Raw genomic sequence first — 27,421 nt, 5'->3', positions numbered from 1 at the left:
ATCTCCTGAAACACAGAGTCCAGGAACTTCTCCCCCTCCCTGATGTGTCGCAGTGTCTGAAGCTCAGACTCCAGCTCATCAACACGGAGCTGGAGTTCCTGTAGCAGCAGACACTTGTCACAGACGTAATCACCATGAGCCTCAATGGGGTTCACCGGCTCCCACATCTCGCAACAGTAACACATCACCTGCTCCATTCTATGTAATTAATTAAATTTTTTATTGTTAGTTATGGACACCCTCTGCCCGATTATAGATGCTAGTATACCCTTTAATTTATTGGATTTAAATTAAATCAATCCCTCTAATTACACCAGTTAAATGGTTCACCAACAGTCACTCTGCACCAGAAAGGCCTTATTAACTGCAACCCACAGAGTTAAAGTTTGAAAAGAGCATCTAACACCCCACTTACCCTAACTCAGACACTCACCCAAACTCACAGCACTCTCTGCTGACCTCGCACTCAGTGCTTGCTCATACTAGCAATGGTCTTTTTATACTGTTTGTTTGTTTACAGCCAAATGAGTCACCCCTGCTGATTGGTTAGAAAACTGGTTCTCACTGCCTGCTGTGCCAATTTACTCCTACTGCAGTGTAACCTTGTTTTACTCTTCTTAAACCAACAGAATCCCAAATACTTAACTTTTTCCCTTTATTTAAACTGCTTAAGTAATCTTATCAAGAATGATTTAAAGAGAAATAACAATTAAAGAACTCTCACACTTACCCAAACTCACAGCACTCTCTGCTGACCTCGCACTCAGTCGTAGGGAAGTAGGGAAGTCTTGCTACAACTGTACAGGGCACTGGTGAGACCATATCTGGAGTATTGTGTGCAGTTTTGGTCTCCTTATTTAAGGAAGGATATACTTGCATTGGAGACAGTTCAGAGAAGGTTCACTAGGTTGATTCCTGAGATGAAGGGGTTGCCTTATGAAGAAAGGTTGAGCAGGTTGGGCCTAAACTCATTGGAGTTTAGAAGAATGAGAGATTGAAACATAAGATTCTGAGGGGGCTTGACAAGGTAGATGCAGGGAGGATGTGTCCCCTCATGGGGGGATCTAGAACTAGGGGGCATAGTTTCAGAATAAGGGGTCGCCCATTTAAAACGGAGATGAGGAGGAATTTTTTCTCTCAGAGGATCATGAATCTTTGGAATTCTCTACTCCAGAGAGCTGTGGAGGCGGAGTCATTGAATATATTCAAGGCGGAGATAGACAGATATTTGAGCTACAGGGGAGGCAAGGGTTATGGGGAGCAGGCGGGAAAGTGGAGTTGAGGCTAAGATCAGATCACCCATGATCTTATTGATTGGCTCGAGGGCCCAAATGGCCTACTTCTGCTCCTGTTTCTTATGTTCTTATGTCCTTATGATGTGATACCGCCTGTTTTGTGTACCCGCCCAAGCCAAATTTCACCCCCATAGCGTTCAAGAATGACTAAGTCAACTTACTGTTAGAATATGTTTGGCTAGGTAACTGAAAAGTAAAGAATCAGCAAAGCTTTAATAAATAGAGTGACTTTCTAACACTAGTAACACTAACAGTACATGCTGCATATCTCAGAGACCTGACACTGCAGCATTGCCATGATTTCTATGTTATTGTTGACTGCACGGGTGAGAATGGGTCTTTATATTCATATAGAATGCACACTAGTTTTGCAAATCATGATTTTCTTTCAGCTTGCTATTGACTAATTTCTTTGGTTCTGGTTTTATAACTTCCCAATGTTATTCGATTATCAGAGATCCATTCTACCTGTGTGCTTGGACAATCATTAGTGCCCTTACTGCTGGTGCATTTGATGCAGATGAACCAGTAGGGTAGTGGAGCTGCCTGAATGTGCTTCACATTTCCTTTTCATGCCTAGGGTCCAAGCATGAACAAGGTGCAAGGAGTTATCCAATGCTTTTCCTTCTGATGCTGATATTCTACTGATTGCTTTTTTTTTGGCTCTTGCATTCGTTCCACTCTACATGTGTCTTTAGTTTGTGTGTTCGTTGACAAGGGTGTGTACATCAGGCATTGATGTATGGCCAATGTATTACAACAAGTACCGATATATTATTCTGAAATTCAGTCACTATTTTAAACATAAAACAGAGCTTTCAACATAACATTGGTACAGAGGGTCAGAAAAAATATATATAAGCAACTTAATATCTCACTGCTTGATGAGCTATTATGAGAGCTTATTCATAATACCTGGTTCATGATGTCAAAAATCTCCATTACTTTTAACAATAAAGGCAGTACATTTTAGTTCCCCTAAACTATTCTCAACAGGACAGTCTGATTTCTGTCATGTGATGTCCACGCGGAACATGGCCTTTTTTTTCTGTCTGCTGATGTTACTGTTCTATGTGTTGTTCTGTGCAATGATCCAAAGTTTCACTAATCTCCATGTTAATATAATGAAGACAATTGCTCCTATGTGAACTGTTGTGCACTGACAAACGTAATGAATGTTTAGTGCAGTCATGGCAACATTTTTTTTGAACGCTATGATATATTGGTATATTATTATATCCTAAAATACCTGGTGCAATTAGCAATTTGAGTGTAAGATATTCCGCTTTGCATCGTAGTTCCGGTATTTACCTTATGACGCGCTGTTTTACTTGAGCAGGCTCAAGTCAAGTGATGCTTACAAAAAGGCCTGGGGAAATAACCAAGATGGGGTCATCGCCAGTCAGCCTGCTCGTGTGATGGATGAGCGTGAGCAGATGGCCATCAGTGGGGGATTTATTCGCAGGTGAGATCAGCTGTTTGAACCCAGAATTCGCAAGTCTAAAGATGTGTTATTAGTTGGACTTCACCGCAGCCCTAAGTAATGAGATACAAAATGGCAGTCATTAGCCGAAGAGGATAGTTTATCCGTGAATGTGAGCTGTGATGTTTTACGAATGGGAAAGACTTATAGCTCTGCGCAGGGATCAGAACGTTTAAAGCTCATTGTCACTGTTGGGATATTCTGTTGCCTCCTCGTACCATTTGCAGAATATCAGATGCTTTTGCTGACTATTATGTGCTTCTGCGCACCTGTGAAATAACACCTTCAATTTTCACAGAGGCAGCAAAGCAATACTATGAAATTAGAGATCATACCTGCCAAAGTACATTTATTTTACATACAAAAGATATGCAAAACTCTATCAGTAAGTACACAAGATTTTTATTGATCTTAAAAATGGTGGGGGAAACAGTACAGTTAACACTAACAGATTAGAACAAACTATTGTAGCTATATAGGCAGTGTATTGGCTGATTATGGTGAAAGATGGAAAGGGGAAAATCATAGTCAGTGCAGCAGGTAAACACCAGGGCCTAGAAATTGGGTTGTGGGTTCGCCAGGGCTGTAGCGCCAGAAATTTTGCGCCAGCGTTAATGCGGCAGCGCCCGACGAAAATTCGGTTGCGCCGGGCCCAGACGGTGGCGGGCGCTAAAGGAGGGTTTTAGCGCCTCAAAACGGGCGTTCAATTGGGTTTTCCGGCGCTAATCCCCTGCTGCGGCACCCGATGCGGTGCGGCAGGCTGGGGAACTGCAGGCCTCCTCCTTCTGTTAAGGAGGAGCTGCCTGCAGCCGACAACTGACCGGCGGATTCCCCCGACATCTGAGCCCGGCACCTCGGGGAAGTGCCGGGCTCGCAGCACACACACATCAGGGCCGCGGGGGGGGTGATGCAGGAGTCCGGGAAGGGAGGTGCGGGCAGGCGGCCGCCGGGAACACGGCCGGCCGCCGCTCCACCTTTATGCGCCGGCGCAAAGGCGTGTAAGAACCCTTTCCACAATCGTTGGTTGCGCCTGCCACGGGCGAGGCGGGCGCAACTGAATTTGGGCTTGGGGCCGGGTTACCACGGCAACCGGGACGCTGCGCACACTGATGACGTCATCGGTGCCGGCGCAGCGCTACCGGCTAACGCCGATGGTAAGGCCCAAGTCAATTTCAGAAACGGCTATAATTCCAGCGCAATGCCCTCCACTCAATTTCTAGGCCCAGATGTTTCTGATATTTCTAGAGTTTCAGGAGGTTGATCTTTTTTACATTTTCTCTTGTTCTTTTTCCTAAAGGCTAGTAACTCATGGAATATGGCTCCATGCACTCTGGTAACTCCTCCAATGGCTGGTGTGAGAAATCGAGGAGAAATATAAGACGCACTGGTGCAGTAGGGTCCTCCTCTGAGGCTGGGACTGAAACAAGTGCTGATATATCAGGCTGGACGAGATAGCAGAGGCAGGGAGGGACCAGGCTGTGGTGGGGATTTGTAGATGAGAACAAGGATATTGCGTTCAATACATTGGGGACAAGGAACAATGGAAATTGGTGAGGACAAGGATAATGGGGAGCAGGACTTAGTAAGGGAAAGAATACAGGTAGTGGCGTTTTGGAAGAATTGGTATTCATGGAGGTTGAGAAGCTGGTGAGGTGATATCATTACTGAACATAGCTTTCTGAAAGTAGACTGAGTTGCCTTAAACACCAACATGATATCTTTTTCTCTGCTCCCTGAAATGTGACCATGTAAATTCTAATGCGGCCAAGGTCAAGATATGGGGGGTGATTTTCACTCAGAAGTCGGGAAGGAGGCGGGACTGCAACTTTCGGGGTTGTAGTCCCGCCTCCATGGAGATGTGGCCAATCCATGCGATTTTAACTTGATTGACCTTGTTGAGCCCGCCCAGCGAAATATCAGTGTTTCACAGCTGTTTGTAACTGTCAAACACTGACAGTCTTACTTCTAACCTGAGTCCTTCTACACAGACTCAGTTAGAAATCTCTCTGGCACAGAAAGCTGCAGGCTGTCACTTTTGACAGTTCGCAGCCGTTCTGCTTTCTGTGCCGGTGAGATGATGGACTCCCGAAAGCTAGAGGAAGGAAGGCTAAAAAGGTAAGTACAGGTAATTTAAACTTCTTTACACACTTTAGACACACCAAACACACTTACCTTTGCACTCATGCACCCATCACTCACCTGAACACCGACATCTCGACCCCTCCAAGTCCTTCAACCCGACAGCCCGACTCCTCTAACTTGGCGTGGTTTGGAGCTGTCGGGAATCCCACAGTTCAAGATTAAAAATAGGGATTAGGCTAAAAACTGCCTGTTAACTACCTGTTAACAGGCAGTTAATTGTCACTATTCCCTTCCCGCCTTGGGTAGGCGGGTCCCAGTGCGGGGCAGGTACCCACCTCCTTTGAAACTTACATGGAGGCGGGTTGGGGGCGGATGGTGTCGGGACCCCCGAATTCGGGACTTTAACCCCCTGCATGCCTCCAATCCCGACTCCACGGGTCAGTTAAAATCAAGGCCATGATGTTTACGCTACCTCAGTGATCCTAGGTTTGGAGATACCTGAGGCCAACAATGAACTCATAGTTTTCCAGCTTTCATTCCACTGTATTGTGAACCAGTTGCGAATTTCCATAATGAGAATGGCATAGAATACATATTGGCCCGAATTTTGCGGTCGGTATGACGGCGTACTCTGATGCCTTTGAAATGGACAGCAAATTCACTAACTCCCGAACTAACGATCTGTCAAGTTCCAACTTGACAGATGATCTGCACCGATGTGGAAATCCTAATTGTTGGCGCAGAGTTGGGCTAATTGCCCACCAACCGCCCAGCAATTACATATGAAGATTTTACCGCTGGTGCAAACAGGCACAGGGCCTGTTTGCACAGCGTAAGGGGATAGCTCCTGACAAATCCAAGTAATTTTAAAAGCTATGTGAGGCTGGAAATGGAAGCATTTACATATGACCCACCGAATGTTGTGCATGGTTTCCACTACTTGTCACGATTTAAAGGTTAATTTAGTTGGGGATTAACTCAACAAATATCAAGAGAAATATTGTGCAGTTCTGTATGTTTCTGCATATTTCCATTTAGATGTCAGCATAAGAGCCATTCTTGCAGCTCTTAACAAATACTTTAAGCAGCAGAAAACATTGCACTTGCGATGTTAATATGCAAGTTCTGCTAGACCTTCTGTTTGCTGATTGGAGCACCAGCCCACATGATCCCAGGTATGCTTACACACACGGGATCCGTGGACCACTACGCTGTACTCAACTATGCAGCATCTGACAGCAACTTTTTGTTTGGGGCCTCGCAACAGGTAAGTGTGCTTTCGGTTCGGATGCCGACCACAAAGTGCAGAAACACTTGGAAATGCCTAGTAAAAGGTTGCATACAGTTTAGTAAAATGGAAACTACTATTGCTGATAACAGTGGAAGATTACCTAACGGTCATGTATTGCATTCCTCTATCCTATTTTAAAAGAAGTGTTAAGCTGCTTTAATTTCTACCTTGTATGGCATAGACTATAACACATGCACCAAATAACATTTTTAAAGAAATCTTCCTCTGACACAGGGTAACAAATGATGCCCGGGAAAATGAGATGGACGACAATTTGGAGCAGGTTGGTGGTATCATTGGCAATCTTCGCCACATGGCACTTGATATGGGCAATGAGATTGATACACAGAACCGCCAGATTGACCGGATTATGGAGAAGGTAAGACTACTAGCAAATCAGTTTTTAAGAAATTGGAATTGAATGTTACATTCTCTGTAACTAGTCGTGATTATTTCTGAACGATTGTTTTTTTGGTTTAAAATGTATTTTGGCTATTCATGAAATCATTTTCTGATAAATGTTATAATGTGTCAGACTTAAAGTTTAGAAACTCATATTATCTTATTAAACAGTAATATATAGGTGTGCCATCCCATGTTAGCACTGTAAGTGCAGTAGAAAGAAACATAAGCAAGAGAAAACCTCCCTCCCAACTGGCCAGTTGGAGATCATATTGCCAGCCAGTTGACTTTCACCATAAGCAAATGTTATCAGTTCTATGCCAGGCCAGCAGATGGCGCCCCATTCTGTGGCGCTACAATATTGGAGGGAGGTGGTGATGCGAAGGAAAGACACAAGAATATTGGCTCATTTTAAACCCGTGTTAGTTGATCACAGAGTCCTGTGGACAGCAGGAGTTGGAGCCCTGACCTGTCAACTTTTCCAATTAAAGGAAGGTCTATGGCAACAAGTAGCTTTCACAGCAAAAATAGAGTTGAAAACAAACAAAAAAGTGTTTTGCACTTAAGCCCCATAGTAAAATGTACATTGTATGAATTTTCAACTGTGGGAACCTTTTTTTATTCATTCACGGGATGTGGGCGTCGCTGGCAAGGCCAGCATTTATTGCCCATCCCTAATTGCCCTTGAGAAGGTGGTGGTGAGCCGCCTTCTTGAACCACTGCAGTCCGTGAGGTGAAGGTACTCCCACAATGCTGTTAGGGAGGCAGTTCCAGGATTTTGACCCAGCGACGATGAAGGAACGGCGATATATTTCTAAGTCAGAATAGTGTGTGACTTGGAGGGGAACTTGGAGGTGGTGATGCTCCCATGCGCCTGCTGCCCTTGTCCTTCTAGGTGGAAGAGGTCGTGGGTTTGGGAGGTGCTGCCTAAGAAGCCTTGGCAAGTTGGTGCAGTGCATCTTGTAGATGGTACCTAAATCGTGTGACATTCTTTCTGTATTTAGAATATAAATGTTGCTAGATATATTGCCAGCAGATTTGTAGAGAGTTTGCAAAAACCTAACTCCAATGAAGATAGGGATATCAGGACATGTGAGATCATCTAGGGGATAAAGGCACAATTCCCATGATTAGCACTCCAGAAATAGCCATGCTGATGCAATTGCACAACTAGATCTCCTGATTCAACACCACTAGGTGCTTAAACATGATGTGTGAATAGAGTCATTGGAGGAACAGAGGGGTGAAATTTCTCCTGTTGATAACTTTAGTGATAAGTTTAGTGCGAGTACAAAACAGGAAATCCACGCTGACCTTCTCACTAAAATTATCGCAGGACGACTATCACTTCCAAAGTTTGTTAACGTGATAAACTTTGATAATTTTAGTGTTTAGAAATCATTTTTATTATTAAACCCCCAGCTCTTAGATCAGCCTTTTGTTATCTCTATAATGGTGCTGCTACTGATCCCTTTAGTGCCTGATGAACAAGCAACACTTATGCCGATCTCTGAATTGAAAGGGAAATGAATGCTTAATAAAAAACAGTGTTTTAATCAGACTCAGATACATGGAATAACAATCAGAAACACCAATTAACAAGAAATGATAATATTCCTGTCACATCCACATGCAGTTCCTTGCCTGTCTGCTACTAAGTCCCAGCTGTCTGGAGGAAGAATCCTCTATTCTTTGGGGCCCTGACCTCGAATAATGTATTAGCACGGCCCTGTTACCTGGATAACCCCACATTACCAAAGTGACTAAACCACATATGCAAGTGTGTGCAGTAGGGTTGCCAACTCTGGCTGGATGTGTTCCTGAAGGTTTCGTCACATGACCAACCACTCTACCAAGTCAAACAGCTTTATTTCCCCACATCTCCAATATTTTTATAACTAATAAGCAAAGGTATAAAGAGAGAATGAGAAAAACCCACAACATTTGTTAATGCCCCTATGGTTTATCTCCCGGGTTGCTCGTAGCCGTGTCCAGATCAATCTTTAATTCCTGGAGGCTCCAGGACAATCCTGGAGGGTTGGTAACCCTATATGCACAGATGTTTCACTGTTCCTAGGCCTGCAGCAACATATCCTGGCCAAGGAACAGCGAAACATCTGCGCACACTTACATAGGGTGCCACTGGTCTGTAATCCTACACAAGGGTTCTCCAGTCTGCTGCACCTCTGTGATTTACCATTAAATCAGCATTAGAAGCATTTATATCCAGTCAATTGAACATTTCCTTTCTAGTGCTTATTTGGGAATCAGATGTTTGCATGAAGCATTTATTTAGGCACAGATTTATTCTTCATATACTCTGCAGTGTTGGTTCAGTGGGAATGGTTGGGTAAATTGAATGGTTTGCTCTTGATAGGGCAGTTCCTATCAACATGCCTCTGCTGCATAAAATGACTTGAGCGTGTTGAAAAAGTGTTGAGATTTAATTTTCAATCGCGAGCGTATGTTAATGGCATTTTGTATCAGTGGCCTGCAGTTCAACTCTTCTTTGTATCTGCATTTTGTTCTTTGGTGTTGTACAGCTTATTTGTCTTTCCTCCTTTACAAAATTATTGTGTGCATTATTTGTTTTTTAATTTTAGGCTGAATCCAATAAAACCAGGATTGATGAAGCTAACCAGCGTGCAACAAAAATGCTAGGAAGTGGCTAAGCTCTGCAGGAAAGTGCATTACTCCCTGGCACTGTTCAAAAAGCAGTGTACAACTTGATTTTATTGTGGTATTTACTGACTAGGTTTGCACACATGCACACATCAGACCCAGTGTAAAGGTTGCCCTGTGTAGCTTGTCATATTTTTTAACCAGAGTACTTGTAATTATTTATTTCTAGATAAATCTCTTTCCAAAGGATGTATATAGGGCTGGATTCATGGCTTTAGCTCACTAGTGATGTTTACAACTTGTTTTCCAGATTTTTTTGCAAACAAAGTTTGCTTGGTAAAGTAAGAATGCTACAAAAGCTGTTTTTCTTTTTAATGCAGAATGTACAGTATTGTCCTTGTAAACTGTGTCATTACACAAAGCTACTGCCATGTTCCTAATTGTGTCGTGATGGTAAAAACACATAGTAAAAAAACGTTGTCTTATGTTTATTTCACAGAACCATTCTAAGTTAACGTCAAGGAAGTGTGGTGTATGTAACTGTAATCGTCCTTGCCCTGAGGTGATGTTATTCATAAATTATGCATGATATTAACTTTAAGACCTTCTGCTAAAATGATCTTCACATGGCAGTAGCGCCTTGGCAAAGCATGCTCAGTATTGGGACACAGTTGATACTCGGTTATATCTGCAAGCCTACAGTAGTGTCACATTTTATGTTCTCGTAACAAAACTGTGAACATGGTGTAAAATAAGGATAAAGCATTTACTAAATGAACAATTTCTGTAATGAATACACAGTTGGCTCAAAATGAGAAAAAGTCAACTTAATGCTGAAGCAAAGCATATTGGCAGTGGTTAGACATTGTATCCATGAGGTTTAGATGCTGCTAATGGTGATTATACGTGGTGGAAAGATTGCACTAATAGGGAGAAATAGTTGTGTACACAGGCCTGAATATTTATTAAAGATATAATGTAGTTTTTATAAAGAAATTGTATTTTGTTTGTTATTACCCTGTGAGTTTTGTAAAGATTCTTGTTGCTTATATATTTAGAGCTGTGTACAGCAAATGGCTGGACTATGTAGTAATGAAATGACTGAACACAAGTTGTGAAACTGTTGAGATAAATGTCATTATAGCATGTAATATGGAATTCCTTCTGCCTCCTGTCAGACTGTGAAGTGGTTAATGTTTTGTAGCTAGTTAAAATGATTAAAAATTATAAACCTTAAGCTATGTGCAGTTTAGTTTGTTGCCCTCATAACTTTCTGGAAAATCTATAACACACATTGAGACAGCCTAATCTCTCTGATGCCATGGGAGAAGAGTTCCTTTGCACATTATATGTAACAAAACCAGAAACTTCTTGATAAAGAACATGTTCACTATTTCACTATACTTAACGTACAAAGGAAATCTCCCCATACGACCTAAACTACTTATTAAATCCAATGATTGATCATTTTCCAATTCTTTTAAAGATTACCTAATGTGTTCTGTAGAGATCCTTTGATCTGCTTGCCAAAGAACTATTATATATCACCAGTTACCAATTTTTAACACCATGAAAGATTCTTTTAGAAAAGTCTTGCTAAATCATGATGTACTACTCAAGTAAATATTCATGTAAAGACATTACTGTGTTGGCAGTTAGCAGTAGGGAATTTCAGTTTTGCTCCATACTCCATATACCGATAGTTACCTCTTAAAATCTCATTTCAACTCAATAGCTTGTTGACGAGTATACGAATGAGAATGGCTCTATGTCTGTGCCTAAAAGTTGCTGATTAACATTTATTGTTAATAATAACACCAATATAATAACCTCCTGTTTGGGAGATTGCTATATTACTGGCTAGTTCCTTGTCATTGTGCATGTTTATAGTTTCCTAGCTTCTGAGAGACAAGGACAAGCAGAATAAAAATGAAGGATAATTTACTGTAAGAAAAATTACACTAAAATTATATATAGAAAGAAGCAGCAGACAATACAGGCAAGAGTTTTACAAAAGCACTTTACAAAACTTTATCCAAGCTTTCTTTAACAGGCTCCACTTTGCATATAGTTATCCAAGGCCAAGCCAGATATGTGAGTGAAAATCAAACAGAGTTACATATTATTGCATCTGGTGGGATCCACATGCTTTTACTTGGTACGGGTAAAGAGACAGAAGAAAAAAGGACTGATTTCAGAATCCGAAAGGAAGAAAAACAGAAGAGAGTTGAGGAGAGGTGAGATGCACAATTATACATCAGAATATGCTACAGGCTGTTGAACAAACAATGGGCCAGTAATTCCGGTCCCAACGCGTGAGTATGGACGGTGTACTCACGCGTGGGCCCGTTGGAAGTGCCGGATTTCAGCATGCACAGCGCATGTGCGGGAAACCGGCATTTCCTCTCCATCGAACTAAGGGGTTAAGAGGTCCAACACGTGCACGCAGGACTCTGCGCGCACGCGTTGAACTTCCTTCGTTTTGACAGGTTTGCGCGTGTGCAAGGGCCTGGACTTTTTAGAAATGAAAAAAGGAGGCGTAAGGAGTGGATTCTTGAAGGTAAGTGGTCTATTATTTAAAATTATTACGTTTTTTCCACAGCTTCATTGTTTTTAAGGACTTTACAGTAAGGTAAGTTTATTTTTAGACCCGATTTCGTAAAAAATTATTTTTTCAAAAATTTTATTAATTGTTTTAAATAGTTTTTTTTAAGTTATTTATAGTTTATTTAATTATTGGGATTTTTTTTAAATTTTAATTAAAGTTAAACTAGTCTTTTCGGCGCCCGTACTTTTCATGAGTTTGACAGTCTTTACTATCAAACTCATGAATGAGTTTCCCCTCCCCTGATTGGCTGCAGAGTGCTCACCTGATCCCAGCCGGCACATTGCACTAACTACGCCGCTGGATCAGGTAAGCACATCGCGCCGACATCTGAACCGGGCCAGTGACAGGAAATGTAAGCAGGCCCGGGCTTCAGATGTCAGCGCGCAGGGTGAGTGCAGATCGGGGGCTTGCACGCGCGGCAAGCACCCGATCCTAATTTCTGGCCCAATGACCCAGAATTTGCTGGAGTGAGGCATCTTGTGGCATGCCCTGTTTGTTAGACTTTTTATCACCTTTCAGCTTGAAAATTATTTACCCTGCAAGTTGCTGGAAGTGTGAGCTGATAATGGCACAACGAGAACAACGGGGCATCTGGGACCTTGGTGAATGATGGGATCAACAGCCTTTCTCCTTAACCAATGAGATTTAAGGATTGAATCTGTAGGAACGAGTTTTAATTGTTCCCTTTCTGGGCTAGAGAGGTTGATTGGCATTGCAGGAATATAAATCTCATCATTAAAAAGGTACTTACGCTGTTAAGTACCAGCCCTAACTTTCTGAGGTGAGTTTAATTGGCAATTCATGTGCAAATCCAGCAATTTCTTGATACTCACAGGAAGGTTTAGGGCGAGATGCCGTTTTAGCGAGGCTAAAGGCGGAGCGGCGAAACTCATCCAGCAACTTGTGATGATTCGCAATTCACGGGGGAGCTCTCCCTTGCCACCTGTTTCTGGACGATTGACACATTAATAAGGGTGAGCACCAGTAAACCCGCCATTACATTGGCAGCAAATTCTTGCCCAATATCAAAACAGTCCATAACTTGGTTTCCCTCCTCTAAATATCATCTCTCCAGCTTCTGGACATGTTGGAACTTTCTGCCGTAGCTTTTTTTGCAGATTTCTTAACCTCATTGTGGACTGCAGATGTGCAGATTATTGATCAATGAGCTGCACCGCATTACCTTCCTGGCATTCCTACTTGGGCCACTGGGGTAATGAATACCCATATTGAGAGGCCAGTTTGAAAAACTTTAGTCACTCTTGAAGTGTCCTATTCCTTTCAGATCTCCAACAATAGATGACCCAGGATGCTCAACACTGATATTAGATGCAAAAAATAGGGGGAAAAAACATCCCGCTTCCAGTACTGATATCCGTCTATTCTTGATGAGTACAGGAACATATTTGCTTTAAAGGAATAGGCATTCTGAGTATTTCCCTTTCTGATGATATGCTGAGATTATCCATATTATATGGAAGTTAATTTTATGGGTGAGAAGGAACACACTTACAGGTGGGTAATCAACTAAATTGTAATACTACGTATGGAACACATTTGCCTGCTATTTTGGCATAGGACAGAATGTTGTAGTTTTCATTTATTAAGATTTGTGACTTTGTGGACCAATGATATTTATCTGTTCTGTTGTTGAGGCCCTAGATGTCTATTAGTATTTTGAGTGGAAGGATCTGATCAGTTGAGGGTCTTCCACCTTAGCCCAAATATCGCCATTTGATGCTCCACACTAGTATTTTTGACTGGAAGATATTCTGTGCTTGTACATGTGCTTGCATTACTCTGGCTGCATGAAGTCAATCAGCTATGACAACAGTACACCAAATTCAGGTCAGACATGTAGGATGGGAAGAAGATGGAGAGCAAAAGGCAATACTGGAACATAAAATATGACACTGTCAAGTGAAGGATGACCAACACGGATTACTCGATTTAGCTTGCAAATTGGACTGTAGCAAATAACTGAAGAATTGTTTGGCAGGCTGAAGGCAATCAGTCACCAACATTACACTTACACAAATACTGGATGGAAAACAACAAAGGAAACTTTTAAAACAGACTTTTTTGATAAATAAGAATTTGGAATGAAGAGTAGCAGAACACAAAACAACAATCAAGGGTTAAAAAAAGAAATACAACTGACACAACAATCCAGTCAACAGTGCACAGAAGAAAATCACTCGTAGTCCCAATCTGCTTGCTTCAGTGATTGAAACTGCTCTTGGACAATGCATGCTGCATACTGTAGCTCAAGAAGATCTGGTCATCGGCAGGTGCTAATTATGGAAGATTAAGGATAGGGCTGGATTAACTGGGTGTGGGAGGGGAATATAAGTGTAAACTTCACCTGAAGGAATAACCATTGCAGAGCTGTCCCAAATATGACTGCAGGTTTCAAGCTGAGGCCCACACATGGCCAAACCTAGGCAGACAAAGGAAACATGTAAGGTAAGAAAACTATTTCTGAAATATTTGAAAATAGACTAAAATCTGTACTCTAAAGGAAAATAAGAAAAAAGTCTCCTTACCTAAGGAAGGATATACTTACCATAGAGGGAGTGCAATGAAAGTTCACTAGACTGGTTCCTGGGATGGGGGGATTGTCCTATGCGGAGAGATCAAGTAGACTAGGCCTATATTTCCTAGAGTTTAGAAGGATGAAAGGTGATCTCATTGAAACATATAAAATTCTTAAGGGGCTTGACAGGGTAGATACTGGGAGGATGTTTCCCCTGGCTGGGGAGTCTAGAACTAGGGGTCTAGTGTCAGAATAAGGGATCATTTAGGACTGAGATGAGGAGAAATTTCTTCACTCTGAGGGTGGTGAATCTTTGGAATTCTCTGCCCCGGAGGGCTGTGGATGCTCAGTCATTGCGTATATTCAAGAATGAGTTCGATAGATTTTTGGACACTAAGGGGGCGATTTTATTAATGGGGGCACGTTGGAGGAGGGACTGCTGCTTGGCGGGTCGATGTCCCACATCCATCGATTTGTGGCCAACCCACGCTATTTTCCCTTGATTGACCTTGTTAAGCCCGCCCAGCGGGCTCAGCAGGCCAATTAAGGGAAAACCAGTTGCAGAGAACGTCAACGTATGAATGTCAAACACTGACATTCTCTGTAGTTTGATGAGGTCTTGAATTCAAGACCTCATCAAACTTCTTTCTTTTACAGAAATGAGATAGTTGTTGCATCTGAGAATGCAATGGCCATCTGTCATTCCCAACGCGGAGGTCCGAGACTCTCCACGTACACACCGACTGAAGCCTGCAGGGAGAAACAAAGGTAAGTACACTTTTACTAACACTTTGCACTTACCTCTGATACTCACCTCTCCACACTTGCACCCATCACTTACCTTCACATCACACTTTTGCACCCCCCCCCCCCGACCCCCGCAGACCCACTAGTCGCCTCGCTGAGCTGGTGGGTTTCGGAGCCTTCGGGAAGTCCACACTTTGTGAGGGCAAAAAGGGGATAATCCTATTTTCTGCCTGTTAACTACCTGTTAACAGGCAGTTATTAGGCTTTAATCCCTTCCCACCTCAAAGGAGATGGGACCCAGCGTGGGACGGCTATCCACCTCCTGGCAAGATGGCGTGGAGGCGGGTTGGGCACCCGCCCCCAAATTCTGCCATTTTCCCGGCAGTCCCACCTCCATACTCGCCTCCCCAGGGCTGGCAAAATCGCCCCCTAAGGAAATCAAGGGATGTGGGGCTAGTGCGGGAAAGTGGAGTTGAGTTTGAATATCAGCCATGCTCTTATTGAATGGAGGAGCAGGCTTGAGGGGCCAAATGGCCTACTCCTGCTTCTGTTTCTTATGTTCTTATAAGAAAATGTCTTTCGATAAATAACTTAAAAAGTAAATGGGAATGTTAAAATGGTTGTATCCAAATAAGATTTTTAAAAGTGTCTATTAGCACTTGTAATAGTTTATGAGCTATCCATTGTCCATATTGTGGAAAAAATGCCCTTGAGGGAAATATAAGTTGCACAAATGATCTGCCAATAAACCTAAGCTGATACACATAAAAATTACACATTTGAAACAATATTGAAGTATAACTGTGAAGACTAATAATTTAATTTTGTATTGATTTCTTTGTTAGGTCATTTGTTTAAGAATCAACCAAGCCAAACAAGAAAGGTAGCATTTCCAAATCTTTATCATAAAAAAAATTCCCTGAACAGCCACATACAAAATAATTATTTTCCAAATATATTAGTTTTCATTCTCTGGTAAAACTGAGATTGCCATAGATCCACACAGCACAGAAGGAGGCCATTTGACCCATCGCGCCTGTGCCAGCTCTTTTCCTTTTCAAGTATATGTCCAATTCCCTCACATTGAATTGTGCTTAAGCTCAATATCAAACAAAAAGACAAATAATGCCAAAACAAGGTATCTCATTGTGGGTTGTTACAGATGAATTTGTGTAGGTTTGTAGTAATTTATTTTACAGAAGAAGAAACCAAAAAACAAGTGACAACACATAACTACAAGTTCTACGTAACTATAGTATACATAAAGAGCATTCCCGAAGTTAGCTGGCTTAAATTATAATCCTCCATGTGCTTTTTTTATTCCTTCATTAAGATATTGAACTATACCTACAACAAATTTTGTTGAAGGATCTAGAATATTCCCATTAAACACAGGTGAGAGGAAAAAGCTTCAAATTTGAGCCATGCCATAAATTCCAAGCAAGGTTGGCATGCAATGAAGGCATGAACTGAAATGAACTGGTACCACCACCTTGTGATGCCAAGGAATTGTACACCGGGGAGTATTACATAAGAACATAAGAACATAAGAAATAGGAGCAGGAGTAGGCCAATCGGCCCCTCGAGCCTGCTCCACCATTCAATAAGATCATGGCTGATCTGATCCTAACCTCAAATCTTCTATCACTCTGCATCCACCCAAACCCATGTGATCTCCCGGGAGAGGCGAAAAACCAGATAAAGACCCAATGGCCAATTTGGGAGAAAAAAATCTGGGAAATTCCTCTCCGACCCATCTAGGCGATCGAAATTCTTCCAGGAGATCACTCTGTCCCTATATTTTCTACAGTACTTACCTTCTGTAAAGGCGATCTCCACCCCAGCCAGGAACAGGAATAAAACCATCTCCTGAAATCTAACAGAATTAGAACACAGTAGGAGCAGAACAAGGCTACACGGCCCCTGGGCCCGCTCCACTACCCACAGGGCCATGACCATTCCGAACCCAGACTCATGTCCAATTTCCTGCCCGCTCCCCGTAACCCTTTATTCCCTTTACTTCTAGGAAACTATCTATTTCTGTTTTAAATTTATTTAATGATGTAGCTTCCACAGCTTTCTGGGGCAGCAAATTCCACAAACCTACCACCCTCTGAGTGAAGAAGTTTCTCCTCATCTCAGTTTTGAATGAGCAGCCCCTTATTTTAAGATTATGCCCCCTAGTTCTAGTTTCACCCATCATTGGGAACATCCTCACCGCATCCACCCGATCAAGCCCCTTCACAATCTTATATGTTTCAATAAGATCGCCTCTCATTCTTCTGAACTCCAATGAGTAGAGTCCCAATCTACTCAACCTCTCCTCATATGACCACCCCCTCATCCCCGGGATTAACCGAGTGAACCTTCTTTGTACTGACTCGAGAGCAAGTATGTCTTTTCTTAAGTATGGACACCAAAACTGTATGCAGTATTCCAGGTGCGGCCTCACCAATACCTTGTACAACTGCAGCAATACCTCCCTGTTTTTATATTCCAACCCCCTAGCAATAAAAGCCAACATTCCATTGGCCTTCTTAATCACTTGCTGCACCTGCATACTAACTTTTTGAGTTTCGTGCACCAGGACCCCCAGATCCCTTTGTACTACAGTACTTTCCAGTTTCTTGCCATTAAGATAATAACTTGCTCTATGATTTTTCCTGCCAAAGTGCATAACCTCACACTTTCCAGTATTGTATTCCATCTGCCAAATCTCTGCCCACTTACTTAGCCTGTCTATGTCCCTTTGCAGGTTTTTTATGTCCTCCTCACTCACTACTTTCCCTCCCATCTTTGTATCATCTGCAAACTTTGATATGTTACACTCGGTCCCCTCCTCCAAATCGTTAATATAGATTGTAAAGAGTTGGGGACCCAGCACTGACCCCTGCGGAACACCACTAGTTACTGGTTGCCAATCTGAGAACGAACCATTTATCCCAACTCTCTGCTTTCTGTTAGAGAGCCAATCCTCCACCCACGCCAGAATATTACCCCCAATCCCGTGATTTTTTATCTTGAGCAATAATCTTTTGTGTGGCACCTTGTCAAATGCCTTTTGGAAGTCTAAATACACTACGTCCACTGGTTCCCCTTTATCCACCCTGTATGTTACTTCCTCAAAAAACTCAAGCAAATTTGTTAAACATGACTTCCCCTTCATGAAACCATGCTGAGTTTGCCCTATTAAATTATGTTTATCCAAATGTCCCGTTACTGTCTCCTTAATAATGGACTCTAACATTTTACCAACCACAGATGTTAGGCTAACAGGTCTATAGTTTCCAGCCTTCTGCCTACTACCCTTTTTAAATAAGGGTGTTACATTAGCAGTTTTCCAATCTGCTGGGACCTTTGCTGAGTCCAGTGAGTTTTGGAAAATTATTACCAATGCATCCACAATCCCTACCGCTACTTCCCTCAAGACCCTGGGATGCAAGCCATCAGGTCCAGGGGATTTATCCGCCTTGAGTCCCATTATTTTACCAAGTACCACTTCCTTAGTGATTTTAATCATATTTAGTTCCTCCCCCCCTAGAGCCCCCTGTTTGTCCAGTGTTGGGATATTCTTAGTGTCCTCTACTGTAAAGACTGATACAAAATAATTGTTCAGTGTTTTTGCCATCTCCATGTTTCCCACCATTAATTTCCCGGTCTCATCCTCTAAGGGACCAACATTTACTTTAGCCACCCTTTTTCTTTTTATATAACTATAGAAACTTTTACTATCTGTTTTTATATTTTTTGCTAATTTACTTTCATAATCTATCTTCCCTTTCTTAATCAATCTTTTTGTTATTTTTTGCTGTCTTTTAAAGACTTCCCAATCTTCCATCCTCCCACTAGATTTGGCTACCTTATATGCCCTTGTTTTTAGTCGGATACTATCCTTAATTACTTTACTTAGCCACGGATGGCTATCTTTTCTTTTACACCCTTTTTTCCTCCAGAGATGTGCATTACAAACAACTGCAGTTCTGTATCCAGTGCTGGAGGGAACACTTCTAGAAGTTTTAGCAAGCAGTTTTTATTTATTGGGAAAACAAGATAAAAGGCCAAGGCCTATAGTGAAGGGCACAACAACAGTGAAAATAATAAAAGAGATGAGATAAATAGGAAAGTACAAGCATACAGAAGAGATTGTTCCAGGGATGAGGGATTACAGTTATGTGGATAGAGGAGAGAGGCTGGGGTTGTTCTCCTTGGAGCAGAGAAGGTTAAGTGGAGATTTGATAGAGGTGTTTAAAATAATGAAGGGTTTAGATAGAGTAAATAAAGAGAAACTGTTTTCAATGGCTGAAGGGTCGATAACTAGAGGGCACAGATTTAAGGTGATTGACAAAAGAACCAGAGGCGACATGAGGAAAAACTTTTCTATGCAACGAGTGGTTAGGATTTGGAATGCTCTGCCTGATAGGGTGGTGGAAATAGATTCAATAACAGCCTTCAAAAGGGAATTGGATAAATACTTGAAGGAGAAACAATTGCAGCGATATGGGGAAAGGACGGGGGAGTAGGACTAACTGGATTGCTCTTCGAAAGAGCCGGCGCAGACTCGATGGGCTGAATGGAATGCTTCTGTGCTGCACTATTCTATGATTCTATGATTCATACGGAAAGATGATCAGGAAAAGACCGACTCGTCCATCAAGCATGTCTCAAATAGTCATGACTCAACTAAGCATCATGCCTCCCCCATGTTCCCCCACACCTTGCAGTTATGTAATCTCCTGTGAAAGGCAAAAAGCAGATTTACAAAAAAACTCCAGGTCAATTCAAGGGAAAAAAATCTGGCCAATTCCTCTCCGACGTAAGATGTTCAGAATCAGTTCAGGAGATCCCAGTGACCATGAAGCCAATACCCAACATCCCACCTACCTTTTGGACACAGTGATATTAGCCACAGGACTCAGCTCATTTCTGAACTGTTAATGGCAATCTTGGTCTTATGTAGGTCATATTTTACCTGGTTTGCATATTAAAGGAGCCTACTGCCTGACTCAGGCAGGAACTCTAGCAGGAACGCGGTGGTGAATCATTCCCCATCATTTTCGTGGCGCAAACAACCCCGTTATTTTCAGCGAGCAGAATCAGTAGGGCAAGTATCTGACATCAAAAAGTAAAAATATTGCACAATATATTTGTTGTAACATGCTTCCGAGCAGAGAGGGGACCACCTTTCCCATCTACATTACAACACCCTCTGGCAATTATATTAACTTCTATTTTTTCCTCTGCTGCCTTTCTTCCTTAGTCTATGCTAATTTATCCTTCCTTTTTCAATTCAACATGAGCGTGGCAAGAGCTTTTGAGAAGAGCGATTGTAGAAATTCAAACAAAAACTTAAGTGTCCTTGCTAACATGGTGGAGGTCACCTTGTACACAAAGCTACCATGTGCTAAAGCCATTTGAAGGGACGATCAGCACCATTAATCAGCTGCCCTTTAATGAATTGTGGCTGTGGTCAAGACACAATTTGCCAGCTCAGATTCCTGATTGAGCATGTTAATGTTATGGATATAATAGAGCATGATCAAGTTGTTTAAAGGCTATGCAAGTTCCAATGCACCAGCTCGGAATCCCGAATGAGCATGTTAATGTTGACGAGATAACCAAGCATGTCCAATTGACTGTAAGCTATGCAAGCTCAACTTTGAATGCTGAGTCCAATTTAGACTGATATAAATAAGACAATATTGACTATTATATTAAGTATTCTTTCTGGTGGCACGCTAGTGCGAGGACACCCAGGAGTCTAGTACTTTGCTGCCACCATGGACCTTCATCAGCCTCTTGGTCTGCTATTGGAAAGGGAGATGAGCCAGGCTGAGTTTTATTTTCAGACACCCAGAGGTAAGAAATTACCATCTAAATCTTTTTTGTGTGAAAATCTGGATCGCTGAATTTTTTGTGGGCAAGGTTAGTCACAATAAGGGTGTGATTCATTTCTCCGATCTTATATCTGAGATGTTTGACAGTGTTGACCTGGAGCTCCCTCAGCAACATCAACAACTTGCATTATAAAGCACCTTCAACTTAGTAAAACGTCCCAAGGCACTTCACAGGAGCATTATCAAACAAAATTTGACACTGAGCCACATGAGATATTACCAAAGGATATACTGTATTAGGTTTTAAGGAGCGTTTAAGGGAGGAAAGATGGAGAGGTTTAGAGAGGGAATTCTAGAGCTTTAGGGGGAGAAATTCAGTATCGCCCCATTTAGGGTACAATTATCGGCCGGGCGCAAAGTTTTGCGCCTGGCATTAATTATCGCCTCCGACTGCAAACTTGGCTTCTATCACCCCGGAGGTGATTGGAGCGCTAAATCAGGCGCTACACACCTCTCTTAAGGCGCTAATGCTGAGGAGCATGGCGCTACCTCAGAGCGCTGGTGAAGCTCATGTGTTGTCAGTCAGCAATGGAACACAGACACACTGGCGCCAGCCAGTTCTTAAAACTTCTTAAAATCTTGATCTCCATCCACACCCTGCTCATTGCAGCCTTGAATCTCGACCTGGAGAGACCTGTACATCAAATCTGTTGCAAAGAACAATGTAGAGGCTCAGGGAAAGAGCTGAGAGTGCAGACCCCAAGTCTCTTCTAAATCGATGCAAGGAAGGTCAAATCAAAAAGAACCTGCAAAGTGCTGCTCAGTACCCAAAACTCCTCAACACAGCTTTGAATATCTCCTGCAGTCTCTCTCTCTCACTCAGAATGCGTGGTGCAAAAATTTCGCTGACAAAAAAAGGCAGGAATCAGTTGCCTTTAAATAGCGCTCCCCTAGTCCCTTCCCGACTGCAAAACACTCCCCTCAACCTGTCGTTGCTAGCGGCAGGTGGTAAGACAGGGGGCGCCACTCAATATCTGGTCCGGGGCGCTACCGGGGCGTTGCACGCTCAACAGACGTCACGATCTGTGGGCACAGTAGATCGTGGCGGTAGTGTTTAGCGCCGCCGCAAAATGTCTAGTCAATTCCGTGAGCGGCGCAAACATCGCCGTGCACGGGCGCTAGTTGCTTTGTGCCCCATTAGCGCCCTCTTAAGGCGCTAACGGGAGGTGCAAACCAACCGAATTTTTCCCCATTAGAGCCTTGGCAGCTGAAGGCACGGCCGCCAATGGTGGAGCGATTAAAATCGGGGATGCTCAAGAGGCCAGAATTTAAGAAGCACAGAGATCTTGGAGGTTTGTAGGGCTGGAGGAGATTATCAAGACATTCTTAAATCGTTCAAGGGTTTTGTTCCATATATCAGTCTTTGAAGTGCAAATTTAAAAATGTGTGAACTTTTTTCTAAATCGATGGGAATAAATGGGTTCTTTAGTCTTCTAGTAACAGTTTCATCCTCAGTTTGAATCTGGGCTGAAGGAAACATACCAGCAGAAGTTACACTACCAGAGATTTGGGCAGCTTTGTTTCCCATAAAACTGCCTGTTCAATATACTGTATACAGCTGTAGAGTTTTGGCCTAATGACACTAAACTGCAGTTCAACTCCCAGGTGTGTTTTTTTTAAAAAGCTAGCATCAACTGATTAACTAACTCCTTGACTACAAGCTATTGGGAATGTGTCAAGTTGCTACTGAACTTGACACGTTGCTGTTTGTGGGAGTGTGCTGTGCGCAAATTGGCTGCCACGTTTCCTACATTACAACAGTGACTACACTTCAAGCGTACTTTATTAGCTGTAAAGCGCTTTGGGACGTCCTGAGGTTGTGAAAGCTGCTGTATAAATGCAAGTCTTTCTTTTATACATAATTGCACAGAGTGTGAGGCTTTTCTTTTGTGAAAATGTTAAGTTATTTTTATTTGCAATGATGTTATGCCACTTTGCTTCTTTCTAGCAGCTGTTTTGACTGCACAATGGCTAATTATGAACATCAATAATAACGGAAGATGCTGTACAATAGATTTGAACATAATGCTGCTTGTTTCTTACCTCAATTTAATAGTGGTGTATTCTAAATACATTTAGACCTTTTCTTCTATTTGGAGAACCATCTGTAGTTATAGTTTAATTTTGGTTGGAAAGCCATTCCCATTTTTTCCTTATTCCTATTTTCAAAGCCATGTTTCTGAAGAGTCTTTAACCTTTCTCTTTTCTCTCTGATTTCTTGGATTTTTTCTCGATGTGATAATGGTGTAGATTTTCAATTTGTTGCCCAAGCCTAATGCTGGCATTGCAGATTGGCCTCCTGTTATAGAAACCATCCCATTTTAATTTCCATTGCTTTTAATCTATCCCAATGTTACCATCAAGTTGTTGGGATAGGTTGGCTTATTCAACAAAGATTATAATGTCTATATATTACATTAAAAAATCTTGCACATGACACCTACTTCCTATCCACAGACTTTGCTTCCTGTTGTTACAGTTTTGAGTCCGATTGTTTATGTCAATATTTAACATTGAAAATCCCAATGTAATGGGAAATCCCCATCTAAAGATGTGAATATTTTCTATATGTATCACACTGCAGTTCCACAGTGTTGCCACTTGGTGGTGCTGTTGAGCAGTCCCTTCCAGTAGCCATTTTGCTTTTCAGGTAAGTGTAATGTTATCTTATATCGTAGTATTAAGAGGCTTACGAGTAGATATCGTTGAGTACTCTTTATTAGGTCTTGAGTCAGTGCCAGCTCGTGTAGTACTGCCGCATGGCCAAGATGGCTTCCTATTTATCTGACTGCCGTCAAGCAGCTGTCTTTACTACAGCTACCGTCAAACAGCTGTCTTTACTACAGCTACAGTTATCTGTACATCTTTCCCCCTCAAGGATGACATAAACAGTAAACACCATAACATAACATAACACATAGAACACATATTAACAACATATAAAAACAGTCAGTGTAACTACTATTAATTACTATTAACAACATGTAAAAACTGTCAGTGTAACTATACCTTGCAATAACTGCCGGTACATATAAACACTACCCACACCCAGAAGTCCATTAGCTGTTTACAGTCTTTCCCTTGTCTACAGATCGAGTCTAACGACAGGCTTTCTGGTGCGCTGTGACCTGCGTAGCTGAGCGGGTATTTGCTGGGCCAACCCAGTTGTGTCCATTAAGTTCATGTCTGTACCACACGGATCCCTTGTCTCATTGTCACCCCTGTGTACTTCATCACTTTGTGGCATTGCCCTCGTCTCCTCGTCACTCTGTCGGATTTCCATCATCAGCTCATCCTCTCTGTCCTCCTGCGGCTGATAGGTCTCGGTGGTTTTCAGTAGGTGCCTCCTGTTTCTGCGATACACATTGCCATTTTCTGTCATGACACTGTATGACCTGGGGGCAACCTGTTGTAGAACGGTGGCTCTTTGATTCCATGACCCAGGCCCTTCAATGCGAACTACATCCTTCTCCTGTAGAGGCACTAGTGCAGTGGCTGTGCGGTCATGGAGCGTTTTTTGTTTCTGCTGAAGTTTCCGGGCCTTGTCTGCCCATACCTCATCTCTGTGATCAGGTGTGACATGCCTGGGAAGTCGAGTACGGATTTTGCGACCCATTAAGAGCTCAGCTGGAGACTTGCCACTTTCCAGCGGGGCCGCCCTGTACGACATCATGGCCAGATATGGGTCAGTGTTGCTGTGTGCTGCTTTCTTTAATAGTCTTTTCACAATCTGCACCCCCTTCTCCGCTTTTCCATTGGCTTGAGGGTAGAGCGGGCTGGAGGTTACATGCTTAAACTCACACTCTGTAACAAACGACTGAAACTCATGACTGGCATAGGGAGAGCCATTATCAGAGACCAGAGTTAGAGGGATGATGCCCTGCCTGGAAAAGATTGACTTCAGGTGAGTTATCACAGCTCTTGACGTGGTGCTGGGTAGGAGAGCAATCTCAGGATAATTAGAGTAATAATCAATAACTAACAAATAGTCTTTTCCTTTGTAGTGAAAAATATCAGTTCCTACCTTTTCCCAAGGTTGTGATGGGAGCTCTGTGGTAATGAGGGGCCCTTTTGTTTGCTTGTAGTGATACTCCTGACATGTAGCATACTCACTGATCATCTGGTCAATATCAGAGTTCATGTTTGGCCAGTAGTGTGCCTCATGTGCTCTCCTTTTTGACTTTTCCACACCCAGGTGCCCTTCATGTATCCTGTTAAGCATTTCTCGTCGCATAGAGATGGGCACTACAATCCTGTCACACTTAAGCAGTAGTCCATTGACCACAGAAAGCTCAGACTGAATATGATGATATTGTTTACATGACCCTTTCTTCCAACCCTCTTGAAGATTTCTCATCACTTTCCTCAGAACAGGGTCCTTTGATGTCTCTGTGGCTATCTTTGATAGTTGTTCCTGTGAGGCGGGCAATGCTGCATAGACCATATCCACATGAAGGGCCACATCCTCTTCTGTTTCACTGTTTTGTGTGGCACGAGGCGCAGCCCTGGATAGTGTATCTGCAATGAACATTTGTGTCCCTGGCACATATGTGAGCTCAAAATCATAACATTGTAGTCTCATCATTAGGCGCTGTATCCGTGATGACATGTCACACAGATTCTTTTTTGCGATCCCTAGCAGTGGCTTATGGTCAGTTTCTAGGATAACCTTGGGAAGTCCATAGATGTAGGTATGACATTTTTCACACCCAAATGCCAAGCCCAGGCACTCCTTCTTTATTTGCGCATACCGGCACTCTGTAGCCGTCATGGAGCGTGACGCATATGCCACTGGTCGCCATTCTCCTTCATCTTCCTGTAGAAGGACAGCCCCTAATCCATCCTTAGAGGCATCTGTGGACACTTTTGTCCTCTTTTCAGGGCAGAAGAACTTCAGTAGGGGTTCACTTGCTAGAATGTGTAGCAACCCCTTCCATTCATTCTCATGTTCATGTCCCCATTGGAACTCTGTCTCTTGGTGCAGCAGTTTTCTCAAGTGAGCGGTTTTCACTGCCAGATTTGGAATGAATTTCCCTAGGTAATTAACCATGCCAAGGGCCCGCTGAACCCCTTTCTTGTCCTTCGGTTTTTCCATGTCATGTATGGCCTTTACCTTTGACTTGTCTGGCTGAATCCCTTCTGCAGAAATCTTGTCCCCGAGGAATGTGATTTCATTGACGCTGAACTGACATTTGTCTTTATTTAGTTTGAGTCCATACTGTCGTATCCTCTGAAGTGTTTTTTCCAGTCTGGTGTCGTGCTCTCCCTGAGTGGAGCCCCATACTACCAGATCATCCACGTACACCCGCACACCATCCAGGCCCTCGATGATTTGCTCCATTGCTCTGTGGAAGATTTCTGGGGCGGAGCTAATGCCGAAGGGCAGGCGCTGGTAAGAGTATCGACCAAACGGGGTGTTAAAGGTGCATAGCTTAGTACTCTCTTCATCAAGTTTCAGCTGCCACAATCCATGCGAGGCGTCCATCTTGGAGAAGAATTTTGCTCCTGTCATTTCGCTGACTATTTCCTCTCTCTTTGGGATTTGATAGTGCTCTCTTTTTATATTAGCATTAAGGTCCTTGGGATCCATGCAGACACGCAATTTATCAGTCTTTTTTGAATTGACACAAACCATGGAATTTACCCAGTCAGTCGGTTCCTCAGTCTTCTTTATGACACCTAGTCCCTCCATGCGGTCTAGCTCTTTCCGCAGTTTCTCACAGAGGGCCACCGGAACTCTCCTGGGTGTGTGAATCACAGGTTGTGCGTCATCTCTCAGTTTGATGAAGTATGTAAAAGGCAGTGCTCCGAAACCCTGAAATACATCCGCGTACTTGTGTGTTATAGCATCATGCTTTATATTTGTGCTGTCTTGGGGGGCACTCTGCACACAGTTCAGTTCATTAATAGTATAGACTCGTTTTACCAAGCCCAAATCCACACATGCCTTATCCCCCAACAGTGACTCATGTCCTTCAGGCACTATAACAAACGTCAATGGGTGAATGCGATTTTTTACCTTAACATTCAGCCTACACGTTCCTTTTGTTTCAATACTTTGTCCATTGTATGCCTTCAAAGCCACTGTCTTGTTCAGTATTTTTGGTCTCACTTTGAGATTCCGTGCATCACTCCAGCTTATGAGGTTTGCCTTAGCACCTGTATCTAGCTTGAAGGGAACAATGGTGCCATTTACCAGCAAGGGGGCTATCCAAACTTCAGTCTTTAGTCCTACGGAATGTACTTCCTTTTCCATATCTTTACCCTGTTTTAAGTCATTTTGCACCATTCCAGCATAGAAAGTCTCCGATTCCGTGTCTTCAGTCTCAATAGCATGCACTGTCTTTTTACCTTCGGTTTTCTCTTCCCAAAAGCACATTTTAGCAAAGTGATTCCTGCCTTTACATTTTGCGCAGTTCTTCCCATAAGCCAGACACTGTCTTGCCACGTGTCTATTGCCG

At 42.6% G+C, this 27,421-nt stretch overlaps 1 protein-coding gene across 3 annotated transcripts in view; it reads left to right on the top strand.

The window, feature by feature from the left end:
• LOC147121437 (synaptosomal-associated protein 25) overlaps positions 1 to 10,412 on the top strand; it is a 190,648-nt gene extending 180,236 nt beyond the window's left edge. For all 3 annotated transcript variants that reach the window (XM_085981679.1, XM_085981677.1, XM_085981678.1), the window contains exons 6-8: positions 2,635 to 2,760; positions 6,386 to 6,530; positions 9,157 to 10,412. In XM_085981679.1, the coding sequence (XP_085837805.1) occupies positions 2,635 to 2,760; positions 6,386 to 6,530; positions 9,157 to 9,225 (340 nt within the window). In that variant the 3' untranslated portion in view covers positions 9,226 to 10,412. The remainder of the gene's footprint in view (positions 1 to 2,634; positions 2,761 to 6,385; positions 6,531 to 9,156) is intronic.
• Positions 10,413 to 27,421: the final 17,009 nt, after the last annotated feature.

Source organism: Somniosus microcephalus, chromosome 3, assembly GCF_052327205.1.
Source record: "Somniosus microcephalus isolate GS21.2 chromosome 3, FLI_Smic_1.0, whole genome shotgun sequence".
NCBI classification, from domain to species: Eukaryota; Metazoa; Chordata; class Chondrichthyes; order Squaliformes; family Somniosidae; genus Somniosus; species Somniosus microcephalus.
This window is presented reverse-complemented; position numbering and strand designations above follow the sequence as displayed.